This window comes from Gouania willdenowi, chromosome 6, assembly GCF_900634775.1.
Source record: "Gouania willdenowi chromosome 6, fGouWil2.1, whole genome shotgun sequence".
In the NCBI taxonomy this organism is placed as follows: Eukaryota; Metazoa; Chordata; class Actinopteri; order Blenniiformes; family Gobiesocidae; genus Gouania; species Gouania willdenowi.
In genome coordinates this window covers 72,145,573-72,172,510 of record NC_041049.1, presented here as the reverse complement: position 1 = coordinate 72,172,510, position 26,938 = coordinate 72,145,573, and the positions used below count along the sequence as shown (strand labels likewise).

The window sequence follows — 26,938 nt, the reverse complement described above, 5'->3', positions numbered from 1 at the left end:
AACCTGGCGCTACGACCTTCCGATCAAGAGTTATTCGCCAAAAACCTCAGTTTTTCGGCCATTAGGAGTAGTTTTCTTGCCTATAACCTAACCCTACCCTAACCATTCCCATTTTATTAATTTTTAACCTTTATTAAATTATTTATGAATTTTTTAGTTTTATAGGTTATCACTGTTTTATAAATTTTTAACCCTTTTATTTATAACAGGTTGCTGCATTGGGACCACGCCCCCTGGTCCTTCTAATTCCCATGAGGACCCATGCCTCCCTTTACTTCCTTCCTTTTTTATGGGTGTCTGGTTGTTTTATTAATTTACTTTTTTTAAATTTTTTTAAAAATGATAAAGGGGATATCTTACCTGGGGGTGAGAGGATGTCCTTGGCCAGTGCTATTTTTTAAAGAACCCTAACTCTATTTTTAAAGAACCCTAACTCTATTTTTAAAGAACCCTAACCCTATAGACAGAAATTAGAGAAGTGTGCGATAGATTTTTGTTTAATAAAAACTTTCTAAGACTGACTTGGTGCTGTTTTGCTTCTGCATGATGTAAAATGTTTATCAATACCAATATTCACTACATTTATATTTCTTCATTAAAAACTGTCTTACATCTACAAACAAATCACAGTCAGCCTTGAGTTGATTAGAAATATTTGTTTAATTTACAAGGAATGATCAGCCCATTACACATTAAAAACAAATGATTGATGACAGTGTGCAAAAAAGATGAGTGGTAAAATGTAAACCTGGTCATAAAAAAACAGAAGTGACTTCATTAAATATGGAACAAGAGAACAGGAATATTTCATACAGTGAGTAAAAACAAAAAAGCTAAAACATGAACATGTTACTACTGGTGAATATTAATAAAGACAGAGCACATCAGTAAGAGTTCAATTCAACAGTTGATCACAGGAAGCTGGAGTCAATGCTCCTGTGCTGATTCATTCACAGTGTATCCAATCAGCTCTCAGTCACATTTATAAGGAGAGATCAATGAGAGAGTGTGGGCACAAGCTGGAAGACTCCACGTCTGATGTATGTTTGCATCATTACAATACTGACAGTTTTAAACTCCTTTATGTGAGGAGAATCCTAGTAGTGGCTTCATCAGACTAAAGTTCATGTAAATCCATCACAAAAAAAACAGTGCTCCCAGAATATAAACATATTGCACTTTGAACATTTAGATGAGTTACAGAAGACGTCAAACAACTTGTAAAATGAAGTAGGGTTAGTTTTTACCAAAAGAAGAAAAAAAAATCAGGAAGCTCAAATTTAGTTTAAATTACTACTCACAGACAACAATGAATGAACTCATGATTTTAAAACAAGCATTATTGTTAGCTAGTTAACGTAGCTAGGACAAAGGCTTCAATCTAGAGTAAAAAGCAAGCCTATTAATCATAAAAAAGATACTAATAAAATAACATGTGCCGGTTAGTTTAACTGACAGAAGAGAACTTCTTGTTAAAAAAGTCCATTATATTAACACCATTGATTTTCCAGTGTTCCCATCATCAAATACAGAGACTTTTTTTTACTGTAACAGGGAATTCCATGCCACCGTATAGTTCACAGTGATTACGCTATTTTCGTCACCTGCTCAGCCCAACAGTTACATACTGCGTTTGCTTTCTGAGGATTTCATCATTAGCCTCTGCGTAAGCAAAACAAACTATTGAAAATATAGTCTGGAGTAAAGTTTGAGGAAATTGGTAAACATTCACTGAATAAGACAAAAAACAGTTTCATAAAACGTTGTGCTTCAGCAGTTGCACCACTAAAACCATGGCATGCATGTCTTCTGATGATTGTAAAACCAATCCTCTGAGACGCTCCCATCCAGGCGACAAAAACATGCTAATATTACCTCAATACTGAGCAGGCACCAACAGTCTGTCTAGGGCATATTGTAAACGATCCCAATTCTTCCAGATAAAGGTCAAAAAGCAAACCCCCAGGACGGTGGCCACCACATGGTGTCGGCTTCTCATGAGCGGAGCGGCAAACTTGGCAGCAGTGGAAACGCACACCAGGATGACGGTGAAGATGGCCAGCATGATGTTGATGCTCTTGCCCAGTAGGACCCGTGCGTCTGGGCTCTCCAGCTGGACCGTCTGTTGCTGTTGCTGGTGCTGCAGCTCCAGCTTGGACACGCGCGTCTGACATGACTCAAGGGCTTCCTGGTATACAAACACAGAGAATGGAAAAGTATTATCTCAATATCATTACGTCTTAACGGAGAATTTAAAAAAACGTAATAAAAAAAAGTAGGAATGTGTGTTTAAGTAAATGACTGACAAGTAGGGATGGGTACCAGATTTGTAGAGGTGTAAAAAGTACTGAAATATCTACTCAAGTAGAAGTAGTTACTTGATTAAAATTGTACTCAAGTACAAGTACAATTTTAGTCATACATAACATACTCAACTACAAGTAGATCAATTAAATAATACTTAAAGTAAAAGTTACTTTCACCCCCTTATTTTTCTTGTTGGTAATAAATCTTGGCACGGTTCCCTTACATACAGTAAACATCTCATGTAGAAACTTAGGGTTACAACTTAGTCTACAATAATTAGAACTTCATTTATTTTCCAAAAAGGCATCTGTATAAAATAAAAGGTTTGTCAAAATGTACAACTCTTAAAATAAAATTAAACCAATGGATTTAATTCAAAATTTTAAAAAAATTATCAGGCTCTAAGTATAGATACATTTATGAACTCTAAAATTGAGAAAATAACCTCCATTTAATGCTGTTTTGATGTAGTGCATTACATTTAATCTGATTGGTCGGCTATGATGTGATGCATTTGATTGTTTTCTAGTCATTTCAGTTTTTGTAGTTTCACAATGTCTGTTGATCATTTAAAACAAACATTATAATTTACTGAGTAATGATTGGATGTAGAAATGTAACAAATTATTTCTTTTAAAACATACTTAAGTTCAAGTAAAATTACTGATTTTGAAATATACTTAAAAAAGTACAAGTGCCCATAGAAGCAACTCAATAACAGTATAATGTGATTACTTATATTCCAATTCTTTACGGTCAGTTTGAAGCAGCAAATTTAATAATTTCTGAATCATGGAGGTTTGATAAATAAATACTTTTTTCACACACAAGCCCTCACATTTGTGCCTTCTTTCGTCATGGCCTAAAAGCCAGGTATTGACAAGATTACAATATTGGATTATTTTTTTTTAAACTGGTCTTTAACACTGTCAAAAACATGTTTCTATTTGCTTTTGTCATCCAAATATGGAAATACCTAACAACAGTATGACAAAGTGTTACCACACTGATGTATCTATAGGGAGTAAAAACCCTCTATCTCACACTTATAAAACTGTTAGATACCAGTTCCAAACAACACGATTAGGGTTTTATTTCTGCAAAATGTTCGCAATCAATTTAAATAGAATATGGTGATGTACTGTCATGTGTTTTATAACTGATTTTTTTCCAATATAACCTTTTAACTATTCTTCAAAACTCCTAAAAAAATAATTTGCATGTGATATTACATTTCTTTAGTACTAATAATCAAGCTAAAACCATGCCATGATGTGAAGTAAGAACCAGTGATTTAACCGTTGCTTGGGGCAGCAGTAACAGTATTAATGGAAAAGGATATTCATCCCTGTAACATTGTTCAGTTAAATAATAACAAAAGGGGGCGATAGTTATGTATTTGTATAGATAAATATATTGTTGAGTTTTTGTGACCCTAACCCATAAGTCCTGTGTTGATCCTGCAGTTTCATCCCCTAACCAGCACTTACTGGAACTGGCTCGTCCTCATATAGAATAGTGGTTACACTGCAAAGAAGCTCAGGAAAACCACTACTACTCCTACATCCCGTTTTCTGAGTCATGAGTCAAAAGTTCTTGACAACAGGTGAAAACAAAGGCAGATAAACGGAGAGCTTTGCTGTATGACTCAGCTCTTTTCTTACCAAACCTGTGGTTAAAGCCTGTCCCAGCCTGCTGTCAATCACTGGCACCACAAGTATTGCCAACCGGTTTCACGTCTTTGTAGCATAAACACACCAGTGTGTGGATTATTGGAGTATTAATGTCATTGTTCCTAATACTGGTTTCAATGGTTGTCTTGGAAATTAAGAATTTATTTAGGGATCTGTTTTAACCAAAAGATATTTTTACACCAACACTTGCTTTTACTGTAAGCCAGTTACTTTTAGTTGATGTCATAAATTGGGGAAGTGTAGCTGTTCTGACTCAGCTGTATTGCAAAAGTCTGAAAACAGAAGCTAATGGTCTGTGTTTGGCACAACGTAACCTTCTGTGATCTTTGTGTGTCAACACCCAAAGTGATTCTTGAAATTTTATTTTATTCATCTGTTTTTGCTCTTTATTTTCCTTTCCACCAGTGGAATGGCCAATGTTTGACTTTATGGAAACCATTTAATTTGATTTATTGACAACCTGTGATGAAGACATGTTGATTTGAAAACTACAGTTCCTTCCACAGCCTGAGTTTGCTAAGACTCCATCTAAGGGTGAAAATTACTGACTTGAGGGTGTGAACACAGGATTACGTCAAAATATTGACAAAATTTTAACCAAAGATAGAGCTCATGCCATGGAAGATTCCATAAAATTGTGGAATAAAAACAATAAATAAAAAATGGGGCTGATCCAGATAACTGCCAATCTCTGGCAAAGAGGATATTTGGTGCTTGGAGGAGGTTTGTGCCGTCTGATAATATTAGTTACTAACCTTATCATAGAACAGTTGAGTATGTCACACTAGCTTCATAACTGAGTGGATTTGTCTATAATTTAAGTGTTAATGTTGGTACATAATGGCTTCAGGTGGATTAATACCTGTATGTCCCTGGCTCTCTCCTGGGCCTGGTAGGCCACTCTCTCCTCGATGCTAGCCAGTTCCTGCTTCAAATTGGCCATCTCATGCTGGTGAAGCTCAGTCAGGTCATTCAGCTGGTCTTCTAAATGCTCATACCTGCTTTGTTATGAGTTCATTGAGAAAGAAAGAATGAGTTCTTACTCCACATTCTCCAACTTGATGTTTGTTAAAAGCATGTCTTGTTACAACGCTGAATATAAAGGAAAGCAATAAAACTGAAGACAGTGAAACAGACCAACCTATATCGCTCCTCCTGCAGGTTTTGATTAGCGATGCCAAACTCTCTCTGGAATTGCACTTTTAACTCCTCCATGTTCTCCACTAGCTGGCTCTGGGTATCTTTGATCTCCCTCAGCTCCTCCAGACTTAGGGCCAGTCTGCTCTGCCCATCCACCTCTGCAGTCTGACCCTGCCCTGTGGCCCCTCCTCCACCCGCTGGGTGCCCATTGCTGTCCGCTGAGATGGAGGCACTACCTGAGGAGCACTCATCGTCACTGGGATACTTGGGCTTTCCCCCCATAGAGGTGCTGCTGGTGCTCAGCCCTTTTTCTGAACTGTCGTTGGGCAATTGGCAGGAAGCGTCCATGTTGGATTTGAGCTGGGCAATGTTATCAGCACTGCCAAACTTGTTCTTGATGAACTCCCTGGGCTTGCTGAAGAAAAAAGGTGGAGAGAGGGAAACTCCCGGCCCAATAGTTTTAATCTTGTCCATGGTTGGATGTCGACCACTGCCAGTTATATCTCTCAGCAGCAGTCTGGTAGACTCTCTGGGGATGGTGCTGTGTTTGACTGGATGGGGACGAGTTGGCGGGTTCTGATGGATTTTGGCGTCTTTCATTTTCCGATGGTACTGCTCCAGCTTCTTCTGCATCTGAGCAATGTTTTGTGCAGACTTCTGGTTCTTTTTTTCAAACACCTGCTTGATACGACCCACCTGCTGCTTGTCTGCACTGTTCACCAGCTTCAGATACTCAGTTACGTTCTCATCTCGAACCGTCTGCTCAATTTTGAGCTGTTCAGTGAGTTTTAATATCTTCTGCTGGAGGTTGTCCGAGCAGGAGTGACTTCGCTGGAACTCAAACCTATGGGCGAAACCAGGACCATCATCACTCAGGTCTAGATCCAGGTTGTTTTCAGAAGAGCCTCGACGCATTGACGGCGGGAGGCTCAGAAAACTGCCCTCTGTACTTTGGTCCTAGGAGGAGAAATGACAAGGTTCACAAACTGTGCCCAAATGCGAACTTTGACAGAAGAAATGTAGTAATAATCAATGAAGACATTTCAATTACATGGCAAACATGTTTTAGTTCAATGCAATAAAATCTGAGTGCAAGAGTAATAGTGATATCCCTACGGCCATGGGTGTTGGCTAATCCAACCTATATTTTAACACTTTCAGGAGGACCCAGATCCAAAACAGAAATTTATTAATGCTCTGGAACCAAACAATATGCCTAAGTTTCTCTATTATTATTATTATTATTATTATTAATAATAATTATTAAATATTATTAATAATTAATAATAATAATTATTATTATTAATAATAATTATTATTATTATTATCATCAGACACTCAGGACACAAACTCAGCTCTGATAGGTGTATTTAAAAAAGGATAATCTATCCATGAAATTAACAACGCACAAAGGAGAAGGCTGTGAGAAAACACGTTCTAAGTATAATCTATCTATAAAAGCAAGGAAGTACTGCATGTGTGCGTGTTTGTGGAGCAAATTTCTCCCCGACGCGATGTCTGTTTGACTGGAAACTTCTTTGACTGCTTGCACATACGCCGAGTGTGTGCATCCATTATTTTGGACTTATTTGGTGACTACATTTCAAAACATTTATTTTTATTTTATTTTGAAATCACAGCGGGATCAACGCTGGTTACACCGGACAGAGGGTTTGGCCGGAGAGGGGGGAGGGGCACCTGTGCAGCCACACTCACACTGATATAGTAGCAAAGCTCTCAAGTCTCACACATTGGACATGCGACACACGGGCACGGCCGATGCGCGTACGAGGAGCCCACAGAGAAGAGACTGACAGGTAGCGAGTCGCGCATGCGCACGCACACACCACGTTTCCTCTGGAAGTGTGGGCCACACACATTATAGATGACGTTATTCTCAGTCTGCTCACTAAGTTACATCTGTTTGTATATTTATTACTAACTTTGGATGATAATCACCCCAGCACTAAGAAATGTTAACTGCTAAAAAAATGGTTCTATTTATACAAATATGTATGTGTCTTTTATCAGATTCTACCTAAACCGCAGCATTGGTGCAAACTTTATCAATTTATCATGTTCATGTCCCATAGAATTAAACCAGGGAACTTACTTTGCACCCATACATAAACCGCTTTATAACACTACAGAGTACAGAGTATGTACACCTCTTTGTACATCCAACCTTCAAACTCTACTTAAGCTCCCACGTGAATACATACTGCTGATAACGGAAGAACAAACCAAGCTAAAAACAAAAAAAAATGTTTGAAAGTAGAGAGTATAATCTTTCAGAATTCAGATTGTCACAGCACAAAAGATTCTGTCTTTAGTCTAAAATGGCTGGTAGTGAGAGGGTAGCTGTTCTGAAAATGTCTGGCAGCCAATGAGTTAAGAGCATCTGTTACAGTGTAATAGGCAGATTTGCTTACATTTTGATAAGCAAACACTGTTGACAACATGCAGATGACAACTATTAATGTGTGTAAAAGAAGTGGAGCATGTGTTCAAATGTAGGTCAGTATGTAATAATGTCCCACAGAGAAAGAAGGCTCAGGAATCCCCCCCCCCCCCCGCCATCCTACCCCATCCTCTCCTTTTCTAAGAGATTAAAAAGGAATTCAGTGAAGCGCAATATTATGTCCAGACTTTGAACTGTGTGTTCAAAGTTGGTCAAAAACATCTTCTGCTTACGGTAGGAGGAAGTAAACCCTATCTAAGCAAGTTTAAGACACAAAGACACACTATAAAGAGGAAGCCAAGTAGAAAAAATAAAAGCAAGACACTAATTTAAAAAGGTTTCTCAACAACATTTTCAGAGTGTCAGCATGACTTGGAATGTAATAAAATGCAGAGTAACAGCAGCAGCTGAACCTTACCTGTGGGACCACAGCACAACAGTGTAGTAATGACAGGATATGTAATCACATAAGCTCTAATGCAAAGTGTTGTACAACGAGCACTATGGGCGGCACAAAGCTCCACTAATCCTTAACAAACGCAACACTGATAGTTTTAAGCAAATAAACAGATCACAGCTACTACCAGCAGATTCCAATCCTGCTTAGCAAAGCATTTCAACATCACCACATTATAATCACAATGAATGCAAAACCAAGCCAAGTACCTCTGCTTAATATGGGATTACCTGTATGCTGATGCTGACTTCATACGGTGCCATAAAAAACAAAAAAAACAAGGTCAACTCCTAAATGAATGATTTTTGCCAATGCATTTAATGTTTTATTTCCAAAATGATTCACTGTTGGCTGTCAGTTCACACTGAATTAACTCGCTAAACGTGTTTGTGAAGAGCACAAACGTATTTGGTATCACTTCAAACATTTATATTTGTTCCTCCATTACGTGTCACTGTGATGTATAAACAGAGGCTGAATCATCCTTGAATTTTGCCTCTAATGAACTTGTTATTAAAAGACTTGGTGAGAACATCAACCACCAGTCGACGTCCCGTCACTTGTTTTCAATCCAACAAATGGTTAAGCCATTACTTGTGAATCCTAAATGAGAATCATAGTGTAACAAATCGTCATGGTGAGTTTATTTGAATGATGAAGTCGATTAATCAATTACTACACCGAGTTTAATTCGAATTGAACCCAGATTTCACATTTCATCGCGATTTTTCGAAAAAAATGGGGGTACCTAATTAGACGATTAATCTAACGATTATTTTTCTGTTGCACGTTTAATAAAAACCATAAAATCTCAAATATATACCTAAAAAAATCCTAATAAATTACTTTTATTATACAACGGTTTTCTAAAGCCAAACATCTTTTGCTTAACACAAAATAAAAGCGGTGTTATACAAAATGGAAGGCCTGTCATTAATATGCATTAGTTGACATTTATTGGTGAACTAACGTTCGTGTAGTGAATCATGATATTAAGCTAGCAAATGTCAGTCTAATATTGTTTCACTCCAAAACAACCACAGCATGATTGAGCTAACGCAAATCATGAATTGGCAAACGTAACATTGAACAAATACGTCTAATGTTACTACAGTCTGCTTGCTACCATAGCTAGCAGCTCTACACTTTGGTGGTGCTTGTGGCTAGATAGCTGTGTTCTGTTAGCTCTAAGTTAGCCACCGTTACCATTCATGCTTGCATTATATGCTGTTTCTAGCTAATGTTAGCTAAACACAGCTGTTTAGCCACCAGCTACTAACAGTAACCAAACACAAATTTAGTTAGCTAGCAACACCAAAGTGTGCAGAGCTCAAGCTCACATTGCACAATACAATACATAAACATAGACATAGTATTTATTGCTACACAGCAATGCTGGTGGTATTTTTATTTCACAATACACTACTAACGTTACACAAACGTGAAATTAATTTAGCAAACGTTGGCGATAGTTAGACTTGGGCCAATAACAGATTTTGCTGAACGATATATTGTCCCACAAATTATTGCCAATAAACAATATTATTGTCAATTTTTTTTTAGACCAAATTAACCACTAATATAATGATAACATATAATAATGCAAGTACACCTTTCAAATGCAATCAACTTGTATTTCTCATTAGTATTTATAACTTTTAAATTATTTTAACAAGTAAAACAAACAATTTAAATAAAATGGACTCTGTCTCTGTTAGCAAAAAAAATGTACTTTAATAAATATCACAAACAAAAACAATAAAAAAAACCCCGTCTCTGTTAAGAAATGTAAAACCACACACAACCAAAGCAATAAATAAAATGGTTTATCATGTCTCTCTCAAAAACTAAATTACACTTGTAATAAATAATAAACATTAAGACACAGAGGTATATAATTTAGTTGTACATTCCTTAACAGGTAACACTTCTAATCCAGTTAGAACCTTTGTAAACAACAATGCTAGTGGCCCCGCCCCCTCCTGTTTCATTCTGTTCTGTTTTTATTTAGTCTTAAACCAAACAGAAAGAACCAAATAGTTTCTAGTTTACTCTGTTAATTCTGCTATAGAACAAACATGGAGGTGCTGAGGGTGAACCCTCTTATCATCCAGTCTGTTTGGAGGCTAAAGACGAGGAAAACTAAATACTTAGACTTAGCTTGGTCGCTAGCCCCGCTCGGCATCCCTGCTTCTGCTTCTGATCACACCGTTTACGTCTCCTCCACTGGCGGACACCACGGGTAAGAGGCTCTGCTGCCTCATAGGCTGCTGGGTGTAGCTGGCGTAGCAATCTGAATCTACGTAGCAGGTCCAGAGTTGCCGCATCTACCGGACTATAACGGTTTGATTTACCTAAATCTAAGATTACCTGACGTGGAATACTATTTTAGAGTAATTACGCTGCAGGTTCACTAAGAAATTATTAGAACTGACCGAGTTATCTGCTGTTTAATAACCGTTGCTAACGCTAGCCTCTGCAGCCGCGTCGCCAAATATGCATTAATTGATTTATCGATAATCGGCCCAGGCCTAGCGATAGTAGCGTTATTTACTTCTGTTCTCCGGCGTCACGAGCAGTGTTGGGTGGTAACATCACTTTTGACAGTAACTAGTACTGTAACGCAATATTTTCCTACATAAATAACGCCTTTACTGTTAGAATCTGGTGCTTTTGTCGGTTACTTTGGTAGCTGCAGTGTACTTCCTGTTTACAGTGGCGCTACATATTTTTGCAGGATGCCGTGCCAAACACGGGAAAACAGAAGAAGAAGAAGCATTGTCAGCGTGTTTCTGTTTACATCACATGCGCCAATCATGGCGAGTCAATGTGAGAACAGGACGAGCTTCTTAGAGTGGAAATACGCGCATTATTTTTGTCTCCAAAAGATGCATTGGTGAAGCTAAGCTAACGCTGCGGCTGGATTTTAACGGACTGTGACTGTTATCAAAGGACAGGTCAGCCAAACTATTGCACGGGATGTTGTTGTAAATAAGAAGCCTGTCGCTGCTGCTGAGTCACTGCTAACAGCAGCTCATTAGAGTGATATGTTTAGCATTGTGTAGCTGAGAAAAATGCTATGAATTTGTTTTTCCACATTTATTTTTATAACATTTTCAACAGCAGAATGTGCACCTGGAATATGCACAGCTTACTTTACATTACTGTGTTAAGGCTGAAAAATTACTGTTTTCATTTTGGAGTAGCTGTTTTGTGCTTTATATGAACATCATTTATGGTTGTTTTATAGCAGTTGATCAACAGTGGATTATTATATTATTACTGCATTGATATGAAGCTGTATGGACACAAATGACCCAAAATAAATAATACATTCTTTAATTCTAAGTAACTCAAAAGTTACTTTTTGGTGTAAGTAATCAAAATAGTAACTGAGTTACTTTGTGCATGAAGTAACTAGTAACGGTAACTAGTTACTATTTTTCAGTAACTAGCACAACACTGATCACGAGTAACAATGTGATGCCTCCGCTTCAAATGCTCCCACATGGAAGTTGTGCTGGTGTGATATTCCAGCTCTATTGTGCAAACACTGCAAATAACTGTACCTTGACGCTTATGGCTGTGTTTAAAATATTCCCACACCTTTGATGTAGGGCGGTGGGTTGTGTTTTGGTGGCATGTAGAGCTTCGGAGGGCAGGCTGCTGAGCCTGAGAGGTGATTGGAGACGGAGTTTCGTCTTCCATGCTGGTTTGTTTTGGTCACTCATGTGAGTGTGGCCAGTAGGCATGGCGACGTGTCGACTTCCAGATTTGACGTCGACAGTTTTTTAGAACCGAGTAGTCGACGACGCTTCGCTACAGGCTTAGCTTAGCATTAACACTGATGATGACATAATATTCTTGTAACACCGATGACATCACTGTTGATGACATCATCAGTTACAACATTCTGATTGGAACTCTGATGACATACTGTTGATGACATCGTCAGTGTTCTAAAACAATGTTTTTGACAGGAGTTCTACGGTATGGATTGGTCATTTCAAACTGGTTTTAAATTGGTTTTAGAATGACCAAAGTACTCCAAAATTATGATTGCACACACTCAGGGTATTTGAAAGTCGTTGACAAAGTTTCAGATCAATCAGACACAACGTCGGGGAGATATTCGCTCCACAAACACACACACACATGTACACAGATGCTTTTTGCTTTTATAGACAGATACTATTATCCAAAGTATTATATAATAACAGTTATCACTACTAACACACGCGCTGTAATGATGGCTTTCTGAGGACTGTCCCTTTAAGGGCCATGGTAATGTAAGGTCAGAGTTGATTCAGACCTGCCTACTTAGGGTTAAATTTTCAACTTTTCTGAAATCAGTAATACAGAAATCTTACCATCTTGAAGATTCACACTCGTATTGTTGTTTGAAACCATCAAATATCTGCCCCCCCAATGCACCAAAAGAAATCTGCTGCCATTTACACTAAATATAATCAACAGATGTAATATTTACATAATTATGTAAAGTGTGTTACAACAGAAAGCAGCACTGTCTGGAATACTTTCACTCAACTCTATGGCCATCGCTTTTTAAACACTGGAGTCTTTCTTTGCTAAGAAAAAGACACTTTGTCAAACGATGCCTCCAATATGTCCATGAAGGGGATGCTACATATTGGTTTACTGGTGTGACATACAGCCTATGTCACCCTACATCTAATCATGAGTCACTCTCTGCACCGTGCCTGCTGGGACTCTCGTCGCAAAAACAATTGAGGCTCACACACAAATTTCCCGTTAGTAAACTCTGTCACTAATGCGGCAACAAGAATGTGGATCTTTCTCCTCTGTGGAAGTGTAAAGCAGGCTACAGTGTAGGTTGCTCATATTACTGAGTCTTTTTAGGTTTCAGAAGACAAACACAAAGGACTGCCTGTTTGACCAGAGAGCTTAGCCTGTGTGCTATTTCTACAGCAGTGGAGCTGAACTCGCCCCTCAGGCACTCCCCCACCTCTAGCATTTACTTAGAAAAGTTCAATAATCTCTTCTGTAGAATTAGGGGCCATGTACTGGGTGCAAGGGTCTAAATGCTTTTGCTTTAATGTGCTGAGACAGCGCGGCAATGGAATGGATGTAAAAATACATTCAAACCATTGATGAATCACTGTTGCAGCAAAAATCTAAAAAGCAGATTGACACAGATATACTTCTTACACTGCACCTGGAGCAGTGAATTTAGAGCCAACTGAGTATTGAAGAGCTGGAGTCCACTTTGTCTCATGAAAACAATATGTTTTTACCAGGATGGGGCGTACAATACTCATAGAACTCCACAGAACACAAGCCTAATGCCAACCAGATGTTCCACACCACTGAGAAAGCAAAAATAAAGCATATCTGAACAGTCTTTGTTTCTAAGAATATGATATAATAGTCCCGTTGTCATCACTGCGGCGGCTCCTATTTGATATTTCTGCTCACTTTTCTACCTCCAGAGGCAATTTACAAATTAATGGCTCAGCATAAATAATGTAGGCCCCACGCTGATGAGAATGTTGGTCTAAATCTGCTGAAGAGCTGTTCTACTTCTCAGTCTATTTATCTCAAACACTTATGATGCATTTCTCCTCACTCACTGAGGACGTAGAGTGGGAACAGCACAGTTTAAAGGTGATGAGTAATAAGAAGAAAGTCCAGTAGCAGAGCCAGGCTAAAGTTTGACTGGTGTCCATAACTGTGAAGTCAAAAGTTTAAACCAGTTTACTGAAATAACGGGTTGTGTAATGTTGGATATACATCACTTTGTTAAAGGCAAAATGGAAAAAGCAGCAGTTGCCATAGTAAAAATACAAACAAATCTAAATAGGAACAAATAAAACCTGATGAATGACATCTTTATTTTTATTACCAACATCATTAACAATGTGATTGAATGAATGGATTCTGCTTCAGCAACAATGAAAACTTCATATCAGGTTAAACTAACACTAAACAATAATGTCATTGTTTATCCAGCATTAGGGTCTTCTTTTCCATGCTAACACTAACAGCTAGCTAACTCAGTGTGGTTTCTGCTTGTACTACTATATATTTAATAGCTTTTCTGGACAAAGGCAGCCCAGGTAGATATTGAATTATTTGTGTTCCTGTGCAAACACACGTGTTTATTCTTTTGTGAATCTGTTGGACTGGAAAATCATGCAACCTGTGGGTGATTCTAAAGAAAAGAGTAAATCTAGTCCAATTTGTCAATGTTAAACAATTGACAATTCTCACACAATCAGATGAAGGTGTGTTGTTTTTGTCAATAATTAAAAAACACAGTAAGATACTTTAAAGCTGCTGGACACATAAGATACTTCTATTTTATAGACCTCATAATCAATAAATTGAAGATAATTTGCTCGAAAATAAGAAGCAAAAGATTGAAATTGCCGCTTAAAAGTTTGTTTTCATCTTGACCATAAACACTTGCTTTGTTGACGTTTTTGCTCATTGCATTGTGGGATCTGGAGTCACGGACATGGATGCATAGAAGTATTTTTACTTCATTCTGATATCACTGGGAATAACATGACAAACCTAGAACAAAAATGGTGTTAAGATAATCACTGTCCTCTTCTGGTGAAAAACACAAGAAATCACTGTAAGAATGAAGAAAAAAGACTTCTATGCATCCGTTTAGCACTTCACATCCCATAGTGCAATGTGCATTCTCTGCATTCTCTGTGTACTACAACAACGAAACGTCAGAAACTGCGTATTTAAAGTGGGGTGTACCTCAGGGCTCGGTCCTTGGGCCGCTTTTGTTCCTGATTTATTTACTCCCTCTTGGTGAGCTGATCCTGCAGTGCCCTGATGTCTCCTATCACCTATACGCAGATGATCTCCAGCTGTACTGCAGTTTTAAGCCCTCCGAACCCCAAAACGTGCTTTCCCTCACAAACTGTCTGGTAAAGGTAAAACAATGGCTGAATGAAAACAGCCTCCAACTGAACTCCAGTAAAACGGAAACACTAGTCGTTGCCCCGGACATTATTGCTCCTCTTATCAAACAGCACCTTGGCGCCCTAAGTAGCACTGTTAAAAGTTCTATAAGGAACCTTGGAGTAATTTTTGATGAAGGGATGTCCCTAGAACGTCACTCTAAGCAGCTCATCAGGAACTGTTTCTTCCACCTGAGAAACATCTCAAAGCTGAGACACATAGTCTCTGGTCCTGAGCTTGAGATGGTCATCCACGCGTTTGTTTCCTCACGGTTGGACTATTGTAACAGTCTGTTTACATGCCTTAGCAAAAAGGATCTGGCTCGTCTTCAAGTGGTCCAGAACTCTGCTGCACGCCTCCTGACCCGTACCTGTAGGAGAGCCCATATCACTCCTATTTTAAAAACTCTACATTGGCTCCCTGTCATCTACAGGATGAATTTTAAAATCCTTGTGCTGACTTTCAGGGCCCTTCATGGCCAGGCGCCTGAATACATTGAGGGTCTGATCCAGCCCTATGTTTCAAACAGGAGCTTGAGGTCTTCTTCTCAAAACCTGCTGATGGTCCCCCGCACCCGCTTTAAAACACGAGGTGATCACTCTTAAGGCGGTAGCTCCTCGTCTCTGGAATGCTCTTCCACACACTCTGTGGATGTTTTTAAAAGTCATCTAAAGACTCACTTTTTTATGGAGGCTTTCTTGACTCACTCCTGTTTGTGAATGGACTCTTTTATACATTGTAGCATCATTGTAGTGGACTTTTATATGCATTGTTCCCTTTTTAAACTGTAAATTGTGAAGCACTTTGTGACCCTGGTCTGAAAAAAGCGCTATATAAATAAACTTTACTTACTTACTTACTTGTGTGAAACATTTCCAAAAATGTCAATAAGACAGTGTTCGAGGGGCATTTTTGGCCAGTTTCCTTTCTCTTTGGAGTAAATTATATTATGATTTATGAGCCATAAACAATGATTTTCATCTCGTAAAAAAAAATACGTTGGGCAAGAGATTCAGGCTAACCAATGTTAGCTGGTGTTCCTAGAATAACCACAGTTTTAACATTGAGTCTTAGTGGCTGACACACGTACATCACATTCTGGCTACAATGGTCTTCATGACTATGTAACTAAACACATGATTTATGCTGAAATTACAAAAATGCCTTTATTATGGGCGGGGCTACTGGGACAGTTAAGACATGCCCAGTTTATAGTATAAAATCTATCCTATGCTAAATAGCTACTCAATACTCACAGGTGATCATTTTTTAATGGGGGGGCGGGGCCAACAGTGCTCATTTGTGACACAAGAGGGTCCAATGACATCACAGATTCTCGTTCTCAACCAATAGCAAAATTCAACTGTAATAGCCGGGTTTCAACCCATAGAGAGCAATCACTGACATTTTACTACTAAATAGATCAAATTGAAATACATTTTAGTCAACTAACAGCACTATTTAATATCCAAACACATTTGTTTTTAGCAGAAAAAATTTAGTTACTCTAACATATTTACAAAAAATAAAAAAAATCAAACCTTATTTTTTCTAACAGTTGGACAAACATTAGGGGTATAAACTGTATGATCTGTTAAAAGATCACGTTGTTTTTAAATATTCATTACCATGAATGTTATTTTCCACATAGATTTTACTTTGAAAACATGAGCAATGTCCGCCATTAATTTCTGTGTATTGCAAATTTTTACATTAGGAGAAAAATAAAAAGTGAGAGCAGTAGATACAAAGATAAATAACAGAGTGAACTTTCTAGCTGAGTTCAGCACAACACTTGAGTGCAATCATTATCATCGACATGTCCAATCGAGAGTCTACGAAGCACTGCTATGGCTCCTCAGGGTGTCTCCCAAACACCTCAGCCCTGTACGAGCCCCCCCCCCCCCCCCAAGCTGCCCTAGATAACACAGTGTCTGTCCAGCACGGTGACCCATTTATTATCAACTGACCCTGTGAGACATCATAATATTACGATCCTTCTGCATTAGCTTCAAGCTTAACTCAACCAGGCAGAGCAGAGCGGTGAGAATCTGTTTCAGATCACTGCGTTACTTTTTAGAAGTGGATGTGAAAAGGGTCGAAGAAGGAAAGCAATATTTATCATGTCAATATGTCAATAATTTTCTATTAGTCTATTTCAAGAACAGATTGTTTCTATTGTGAGGACTTAAGTTTAAAGTGACCATGATTCCAGCAGGGATGTGAAAAACTAAATACAGTGTTCTACAGTCTGTAAATCAACCTGACATCTTTGGTGTGTTGGATATAAAGTGGTGTTCATTTAGAGTTCCGTCATCACTTCTGGGCATGCCAATCCAACACCCACATTCACACATTAGTGAAGAAGGCAATAGAGTTGGCATACGGGTGGAGATGAACAAAACTGTCCCTTCAGCAGAACAGAAACACTAAGAGGAAGAAGCCTGTGGCGCTGATTGGTATTCCATCCAACTGATCTTCATGGACACAGACACTCTGAGGGCTCACATGGGGTAGCAGCAAGAAAACACCATCATATGGAAACTATGAGCCACAAAAAGTACAACAGGGTTTCCCACAGTGCTTTATATGCCTGGTGGGCCACCAGGATTTTCTTGCCCCCCCCCCCGCCAGGTTAAGTGTCACTTGTTTATTTATTTTAAATCATTGACTGGTTAGGGTTAGGGTTAACTTCACAAGTTTTTTGGGGGAAACCCTGAGAACAGCTTTAATTTTTGTTGTAACACTGATCCAGTAACACCCCCCCCCCCCCCCAAACTCCTCCTCACCTGTATCACATCTGGTCAGAATATCAGTAAATCTAAACAAGCAATCAAGCTTGAAGTCATACATTTCCTGAATGAAACTCTCCCAAGAGGTATGAGGAATGAATAACTTCAGATATTTTCATTGACCAGCTGGTCCTGGATCAGATCAATCACCACCACCAGTATCTATTGCCTCCATGGACTGGGAGGGGGAAGAACGTATTACGCTTAAAGTAAACATAATCCAGCTAGGTTCAATATATTGATTCACAAGTTGATTTAATCAAATCCAAAACTGTATTGAGACTGTTATGAATTGTTTATATCTTAAGGCAGGTTCTGGATAACGAGCTGTGTGGTGGCGCAGGACAGGAGCTCTCCGGGACCGGTGTCACATACTGAGTTTGTAACCGTACTCAGATTGTAACCTAACTCTAACATAATCCAATAAACAAATTAAACACGTGTCCGTTCACTTTGAAAACAAAAATGAACAAAACTGAATTATTTCTTTATAGCAAAAATTAATTTTCTGGTAGTGTGCATATACAATCTCAGTACGATGCAAACTCAGTATGTGACAAGTACTGAGTTTGGACACCCCTGGTTTAAGAGATGAACGTAAATTCAAAACAGTATTTTTGCATTTCCACCAGAGGAGTTAATTTATGGAATTGCTTTAATACCAACCCTAACCCTAATACACAAGATATTTGATTGTTTAAAATAATTCAATGTATTGCACTATTAATACTCTATATTTATATTATATTTATATACTGAGAAAATGTGACCGATGATTATTGTCTATAGTATACAAATATCTTATAAACGTAAATTGATAAAGGACATAAAGGGTTAGAGATAATGTGTTAGTGCATGAGGTTCATTGTGTACTGTACGTTATATAAATTGATCAAAGGGGGAGGGGTTAAAGTGTAAATTTGTTATCTATTTATTATTATTATTATTTATTTACTTTTGTTTATTTCTTTTTTTTTCTTTTTGTTTGTACAAAATAACAAGTACTCAGTCATTAGTTTAAGGTGGAGAACATGAAAGGCTGGTGTGAATTAAATCAGCATCTGAGCCATGAAACTCTATCTTCTATCCAAAAACAACTGATATGATTTAGGGCCTATGCTACGAAGCTAGATAATTATATCCTGGATTAATCTCCGTTAGCGGGCTTCACCCAACCAAACATTGTCTGTCAGACAGAAGTTGTCCTACGAAGGTTGATAATGACAAGCTGATTTAAGCGTGTTGATTTCAGTCTGGTTAACCGGCGTGCTGTAGTGACGGAAGTGGATACTACAGCATCAGACCAATCACACAGAGGAACTGTAGAACGTCACAATTGAGGAATAATTCTTTAAAAAATATGAAGAATCGGCGACTATGGGCGTGGTTGTCGTCCCTGGGGGTGCTGCTCTCGGTGCTGCTTCCTTTCCGGGTCCTTCTGGCCTGGGGTCCGGTCCCTGCTGGCTCTGGGCTCACCGCCGGCGGACGCCCGCTGCCCATTCGGCGCGGCTCTGGCCGTCTGCTGGGCGTGGGCCTTGGCGGGGGGCTCTCTGGGCCCTCCCCTCGCGGGGTTGGGTGCTTGGGCATGGGTGGGTGGGGGGCCTTGGGGTTGGTGATTGGGGTCGGTGGCGGGATGCGCTGGGTGTTCGGCTCCTTGGGGCTTCCTCTGATGTGTGTGTGGGGGGCGGTTGCTGCCTCGCGGCCTGGGATCTTGGGGGCGTCTGGGGGGCTGCTCGGCCGTGGGGGGGTGGCCTGGGGCTCCCTGGCCCCCGCTCTTTCTGCTGGCCTGGCTGCATCTGTGGGCCTGGGGCAGTTCCTGGGTTTGCGGTAGCGGTTATTGCACATATACTGGTATACGATGCACTGGCACGACTTGGGATGTGATACAGAATTCATACTGGGCTTAACTTTAGACACGTTAATCCCAAATACCTGCTTTAGGTACTACCACTCACTCATTCCCCCTGTCCACAGCCACCACCATTATAGCTAAGCTTCACACTTGTCACTATACTGGCTGGATTACACAATATAATAAGCACAATATATTCTACAACTTCACATCTCACCCTCACTGTAAAACAATCTATTCTTTCCCACCCTTTCTATTTCCTACCTTGAGTCCCCCCCCACCTAGGTGTAACACTGCTCTCCCTTTTTCTATCCTCTATAATAAAAGGTTTCTTACCCTTCCTTAAGGAGGGCTGGTGATGGTCACAATTAAGCAATAAAATAAATCAATTAATTTTGTTGCAATAACAAAACATGCATTGGTGTCTCATAATTATTGCACTTCTGGTAGTGTTGACCTTTGACAGCATGTGCAGACAAGGTAAAAAAAATTTGAAGAATTAAAATCCATAAATCAGACTAAAAACAACACTGTTGCTGCAGTAAAAGCAGAAAGTAATTAATGCAGGAATTGATGAGTGTTAATAATGAAATTAGTGAGATTATAAACAGACACTGATCACTTTCACTTTTTCTTTTACCTTGTCTATGTCTCTGATGATCAACAGCACACACTGATTAAATCTCAGAAGTTAGCGTGATAAGCGGTAATCTCACTTCATAGCATAACCCCCCCAATGACTGTATGAATGTTGTTTTTGTTAATTGTTTTAGTTGTTGTTTGCTTTGTTATGTGTTATATGTAACTGTATACTGCATTAATAAGACAGTTGTATTGTGTGTGGACTCCAGGAAGAGTAGCAGTGGCTCAAGTCTAAGCTAATGGAGATCCAAATAAAAGAAAGAAAGGTCAACTTCATACAGCACAAAAGCACTATTTGGATGTGCAGTTGGTGAGTCTGTGAGGAAATACCATAGAAATCTCCACAATCCTGCAACTCGAGCAGTATTTCTTATAACCTCACTAACTTCTATGACCTGCTGATTGCACAGCTCTTTGCTGAGTTTTGAAAACTCAACATTGCCAAACTATCATCCATTGGGGATTGCTCCGTGACGACGATGTGGCTCCGATTAGGGAAGACTAAATCTGTTTTGAGAAGTGGAACAACAAAAACCAAAGTGTTGCGTCACCTTTGGCCTCCAACCTAATAGATTTCCTGCACAATGGCTTTTTCAGAAACCAAACTGGAATGTCATTGGAGGCCATAAAAGTGAGGAAAGGAATAACTACTCAGTCCACAGCTATAGCCAAACTGTAGTTGATCCACTGAACAGTTACCACATCTAATATCTTACATCACGAGATGACTTAAACTGTTTGAGTGAAGTTCTTCCTAGTAAAGAAAAAAATAAAATAAACGTGTTTATTCATTTCTGGGATTACTGTGTGAATCCCTAACCAATCTGCAGATTAAAACCTGGTGGAGAAGAAGAGTTTACGGCCTTTTAAACGCAATGCAGCAGCACAAGAATAAAAGAAAGACTAGTACCAGTAAACAGGGTTAGTAACCAGATGAAACGCAATGTAACCAAAGACATACCTTTATAAATGTTTCCTAATCGCAGTATCATAATTACCTAAACCACTAAAAGGTGTTTGTTATGGGGAAGTAGAAAGGGGAATATCATGCTGCAAGTCGATAAGACACTTTATAATTTACATTCTCAACCTCTGAGTCACTCTCAATAAAAACACCAGGAATCAAATGTTCCAGCTCATGTGTTTAAACCCATTGTGAAGAGGATTTCAACAAGTCGAGCAATATCATTAGGTTATAATTTAATTAATAACCCAAAAAAGTGTTTGATAAGAGTTGTTATGAATGGAAGTTCTTGTTGTTACGTTTAGGTGAAGCAAGACTTAGCACATGTCGTACAGGTTGTACAGGTTGTGAAGCTCTGGAAAGTGTTTAGGTGACAGTTTGTTGTTTGTGTGAACAATAGAAGGAGTTCTGGCCAAATATTTCTCAATAACTCCTCCACCATACGAAACCATGCAACAATATTGCCCTGCAATTGTTGAGTTTATGAACGTTGATTAAAGTGAGGGATGTATGTTTTTTTTGTAGTGAATGACTAGTTTTTTTTTCTCTACTGCATATGATTGAGAGAGAGATTTTTTGTCATGTTGTTGATGTAATGATGATTTTACTGATGATTTTAATTGTTCTTATTGATTTAAATGTTCTTATTGATTTTAAACAATTGAATGTTTTATCATGTAAAGCACATTGAGTTGCCTTGAGTATGAAATGCGCTATATAAATAAATTTGCCTTGCCTTGCCTTCAAGTACAACAGCATGTGACACAATGTTAACCAGAACCAAACAAAAACAATAACTTTCCCATTTCTGTGAACGCTACTGTTTGTCCTTTGGATCAACTTCGTGGCTTGTTGAGGGTCTTTCTGACCCTGAAGGTGTATTACATACATAACACTCAGAAAATGTTTTATTACCTCCACAAAAGAGGTCATATTTTCAACAGCATTATTTATTTGCTTCTATGTTAGCAGGATATTACCAAAACCACTTAATGGATTTAACCTTAACTTTAATCAAAGATAGATCATACATTATTTAAGATTCCATTAAATTTGGAGGGGATTGGGATCAATAAGCTGATTATGCCTCAGCTTTAAAAAAAAAATGAAAGAATCCCTATTTTTTATTATTGGTAACATTTCAAAAATTCATATCTCAGTTTGTAATAGACTAATCTTTATGAAATTTGACTCAGTTATGTCAAGTTTGTCCCTTAATTACTGCACTGCATTTCATCTGGATCAGATGGTGTTTCCATTCATTCAGACCTACTGTATTTTTATTAATGGTGATTATATATATATATATATATATATATATATATATATATATATATAAATTAACATTTATAGTGTGAATGATAGTAACACGATCAGAATCACTGAACAAGACAAACTGATAAAGAGGATATTTGACGCATGGTGGAGGTTTGTTTTCTTAGGGTTAAGGTTAGGCTAACCCTAACATTAGGGTTAAGATTAGGATTACTATTGCATCAACACTCAGTAGGGTAAAACTAACCTGTCTCACAATGGTCTAACCCTAACATTAGGGTTAGCCTAACCCTAACATTAGGGTTAGACTAAACCTACAAGTGACATGAGTAGTTAGCAAAGGAAACTCTAATGCTAATTAATAATAATCTGTTCCATGCAGAAAGTAGTAATGTTTTTTAGCCTTTGTTTTGATACTTTAAAAATGTAAAGTAGAGCTGTAAATGAAGTCATAGTTTAAAGTACAAAGCTAAACTGATCTAGACCAGATGATCTAGACCAGATGATGGGTTTGGACCTAATACAGGGTTAGCATAACTGTGAATAAACACTATTAGAGGGTGGAGAGAAAACTTTACTAACCATTAACAACATTTTTAAGACACACTTTTATTTTGAAAGTGTATGAATTTGGTGTTTGATAAGACAATCTTTAAGTGCAAAATATATTAGCCACGCCTCTGTTGAACTGTTTCTGTGAAGCTGTGGCTGCAGATGTAGTTTACCTTCACTGGTGTGAAGGTGTGAACCCTAACCCTAACCCTGGTGTGACAGAATACTAAAACATTAAATAAAAGAGCAAAACAAATCCAAGCTATTACAAGAAAAATACACAATTTGATGTAAAAAATGTTCTTTCTTTCTAACTTTGACATTTACAAGTCATTGACTATGTAAGAGATTTAATGTGTTTATCATTAGTGTTAAATTATGTATGTCAGCATGTTTATCTTTAATAATGTTAGTTATATTATTGTTTATTCTATCGTCATGGTAGTAGTAAAAATGTTCCTCATTGTTTTAATCCACTACATTTTTTACAAGTTGTCACTTAGTAGTAGTTATTGTCACGACTATTATTAAGTGACAATAACTAGACTATGACTAATTAAAAAAAAAATACATGTGAATGAAAACTATTAGAAAATATATTGATATTTTTGTCAACTAATAAAAAAAAAACCTAAAATGTTCACAAAGAATCTAATCAAAGGAATTCAATCAAAACTACTCTTGTTGCATGGAAGGCGGGACAAGACGGTCAGTCATCCAATAGGAAGCAAAGACGTCTCATATGGTCTTAAATTAGTCTGTTTAATTACAAACATTAATATTATCCCATATCACGTTGATAAAGGTTATTTAATCTTTAAATATGTTTGTAAACTCTTATTCTTTATATTTTAGTCAACAATATCTGTAACAGATTTAGTCGACTAAAATCTTAATATAATTTAGACTATAACTAAAATAGTCCTGATGACTAAAACCAGACTAAAATGAATCAAATGTGTCAGTTTTTTGAATAGAATAAACTAAAAATACTCTTTACCTTCAAAACAAATCTATAATTTTTTACAAATACCCCAAAGGGAACCCTTACCCCTGTTTGAGAAACACTGCCTTAGAAGGTTTAGTTATACTATTTTTATTTACACCTTTGAGTTATGTAATAACATTAATAATAATTAATAATAATATAAACATTTATGTGTATACGTACACAGTTAGACCGACCATGTAAAACTTTATGCTAACATTACAAACCACATGTTGACTCACTGACGTTGAAGTTAATACTTCTATAATTAGTATCATTTGTTTAATACATGATATTATTTGTATAGATATGTGTGCTATAGATATGTGTAAACTATAGATATATGTAAACTATAGATATGTGTGCTATAGATATGTGTAAACTATAGATATATGTAAACTATAGATATGTGTGCTATAGATATGTGTAAACTATAGATATATGTAAACTATAGATATGTGTAAACTATAGATATATGTAAACTATAGATATGTGTGCTATAGATATGTGTAAACTATAGATATATGTAAACTATAGATATGTGTGCTATAGATATGTGTAAACTATAGATATATGTAAACTATAGATATGTGTAAACTATAGATATATGTAAACTATAGATATGTGTGCTATAGATATGTGTAAACTATAGATATATGTAAACTATAGATATGTGTGCTATTGATATGTGTAAACTATAGATATGTGTAAACTATAGATATATGTAAACTATAGATATGTGTGCTATAGATATGTGTAAACTATAGATATATGTAAACTATAGATATGTGTAAACTATAGATATATGTAAACTATAGATATGTGTGCTATAGATATGTGTAAACTATAGATATATGTAAACTATAGATATGTGTGCTATTGATATGTGTAAACTATAGATATATGTAAACTATAGATATGTGTGCTATAGATATGTGTAAACTATAGATATATGTAAACTATAGATATGTGTGCTATAGATATGTGTAAACTATAGATATATGTAAACTATAGATATGTGTGCTATAGATATGTGTAAACTATAGATATATGTTAACTATAGATATGTGTGCTATAGATATGTGTAAACTATAGATATATGTAAACTATAGATATGTGTGCTATAGATATGTGTAAACTATAGATATATGTAAACTATAGATATGTGTGCTACAGATATGTGTAAACTATAGATATGTGTAAACTATAGATATATGTAAACTATAGATATGTGTGCTACAGATATGTGTAAACTATAGATATGTGTAAACTATAGATATATGTAAACTATAGATATATGTAAACTATAGATATGTGTGCTATAGATGTGTGCTATTGATATGTGTGCTATAGATATGTGTGCTATAGATATGTGTAAACTATAGATATATGTAAACTATAGATATGTGTGCTATTGAATGTGTGCTATAGATATGTGTAAACTATAGATATATGTAAACTATAGATATATGTAAACTATAGATATGTGGGCTATAAATATGTGTGCTATAGATATATGTAAACTATAGATATGTGAACTATAGATATGCGTAAACTATAGATATGTGAGCTATAGATATATGTAAACTATAGATATGTGAGCTATAGATATATGTAAACTATAGATATGTGAACTATAGATATGCGTAAACTATAGATATGTGAGCTATAGATATATGTAAACTATAGATATGTGAACTATAGATATGCGTAAACTATAGATATGTGAGCTATAGATATATGTAAACTATAGATATGTGAGCTATAGATATATGTAAACTATAGATATGTGAGCTATAGATATATGTAAACTATAGATATGTGAACTATAGATATGCGTAAACTATAGATATGTGAGCTATAGATATATGTAAACTATAGATATGTGAGCTATAGATATATGTAAACTATAGATATGTGAACTATAGATATGCGTAAACTATAGATATGTGAGCTATAGATATATGTAAACTATAGATATGTGAACTATAGATATGCGTAAACTATAGATATGTGAGCTATAGATATATGTAAACTATAGATATGTGAGCTATAGATATATGTAAACTATAGATATGTGAGCTATAAATATGTGAGCTATAGATATATGTAAACTATAGATATGTGAGCTATAGATATGTGTAAACTATAGATATGTGTGCTATAGATATGTGTGCTATAGATATGTGTGCTATAGATATGTGTGTATGTGTGCTATAGATATGTGTGCTATAGATATGTGTGCTATAGATATGTGAACTATAGATATATGTAAACTATAGATATGTGTGCTATAGATATGTGTAAACTATAGATATGTGTGCTATAGATATGTGTGCTATAGATATGTGTGCTATAGATATGTGAACTATAGATATATGTAAACTATAGATATGTGTGCTATAGATATGTGTAAACTATAGATATGTGTGCTATAGATATGTGAACTATAGATATATGTAAACTATAGATATGTGTGCTATAGATATGTGTAAACTATAGATATGTGTGCTATAGATATGTAAACTATAGATATATATGTAAGCTATAGATATGTGAGCTATAGATATGTGAGCTATAGATATGTGAACTATAGCTCTTTGTACACACACGCACGCACGCACGCACACACACACACACACACACACACACACTCACCATCGGCTGCTGACGGTTCGGTTCCACTTCAAACAAACTCTGGATCGCGCTGCCCCCCCCCCCTCCTCCTCCTCCTCCTCCTCCTCCTCTTCCTCACCTCATAAACCTGGAAACAAGTCCATGTTTGAAGCTGGTTTACGCTGCTCCAGCTGTCCCACACACACACACACACACACACACACACTTTACCCTG

At 37.1% G+C, this 26,938-nt stretch overlaps 1 protein-coding gene across 3 annotated transcripts; it reads right to left on the bottom strand.

The window, feature by feature from the left end:
- Positions 1-641: 641 nt before the first annotated feature.
- On the bottom strand, positions 642-26,791 carry LOC114466019 (transmembrane and coiled-coil domain protein 3-like). Of its 3 annotated transcripts, none has more exons than XM_028451440.1 (4): positions 26,746-26,791; positions 5,143-6,098; positions 4,864-4,999; positions 642-2,188 (listed from the first exon to the last, which is right to left on the bottom strand). In XM_028451440.1, the coding sequence occupies exons 1-4, from the start codon at positions 26,746-26,748 to the stop codon at positions 1,877-1,879; spliced, it is 1,407 nt and encodes a 468-aa protein (XP_028307241.1). In that variant the 5' UTR covers positions 26,749-26,791; the 3' UTR covers positions 642-1,876. The 3 variants fall into 3 exon arrangements, with proteins under 3 accessions (XP_028307241.1, XP_028307243.1, XP_028307242.1); XM_028451442.1 differs by lacking the exon at positions 26,746-26,791 and adding an exon at positions 10,614-10,634 and having other exon boundaries at positions 4,864-5,002; XM_028451441.1 differs by lacking the exon at positions 26,746-26,791 and adding an exon at positions 8,021-8,152 and having other exon boundaries at positions 4,864-5,002.
- Between the last annotated feature and the right edge of the window lie 147 nt (positions 26,792-26,938).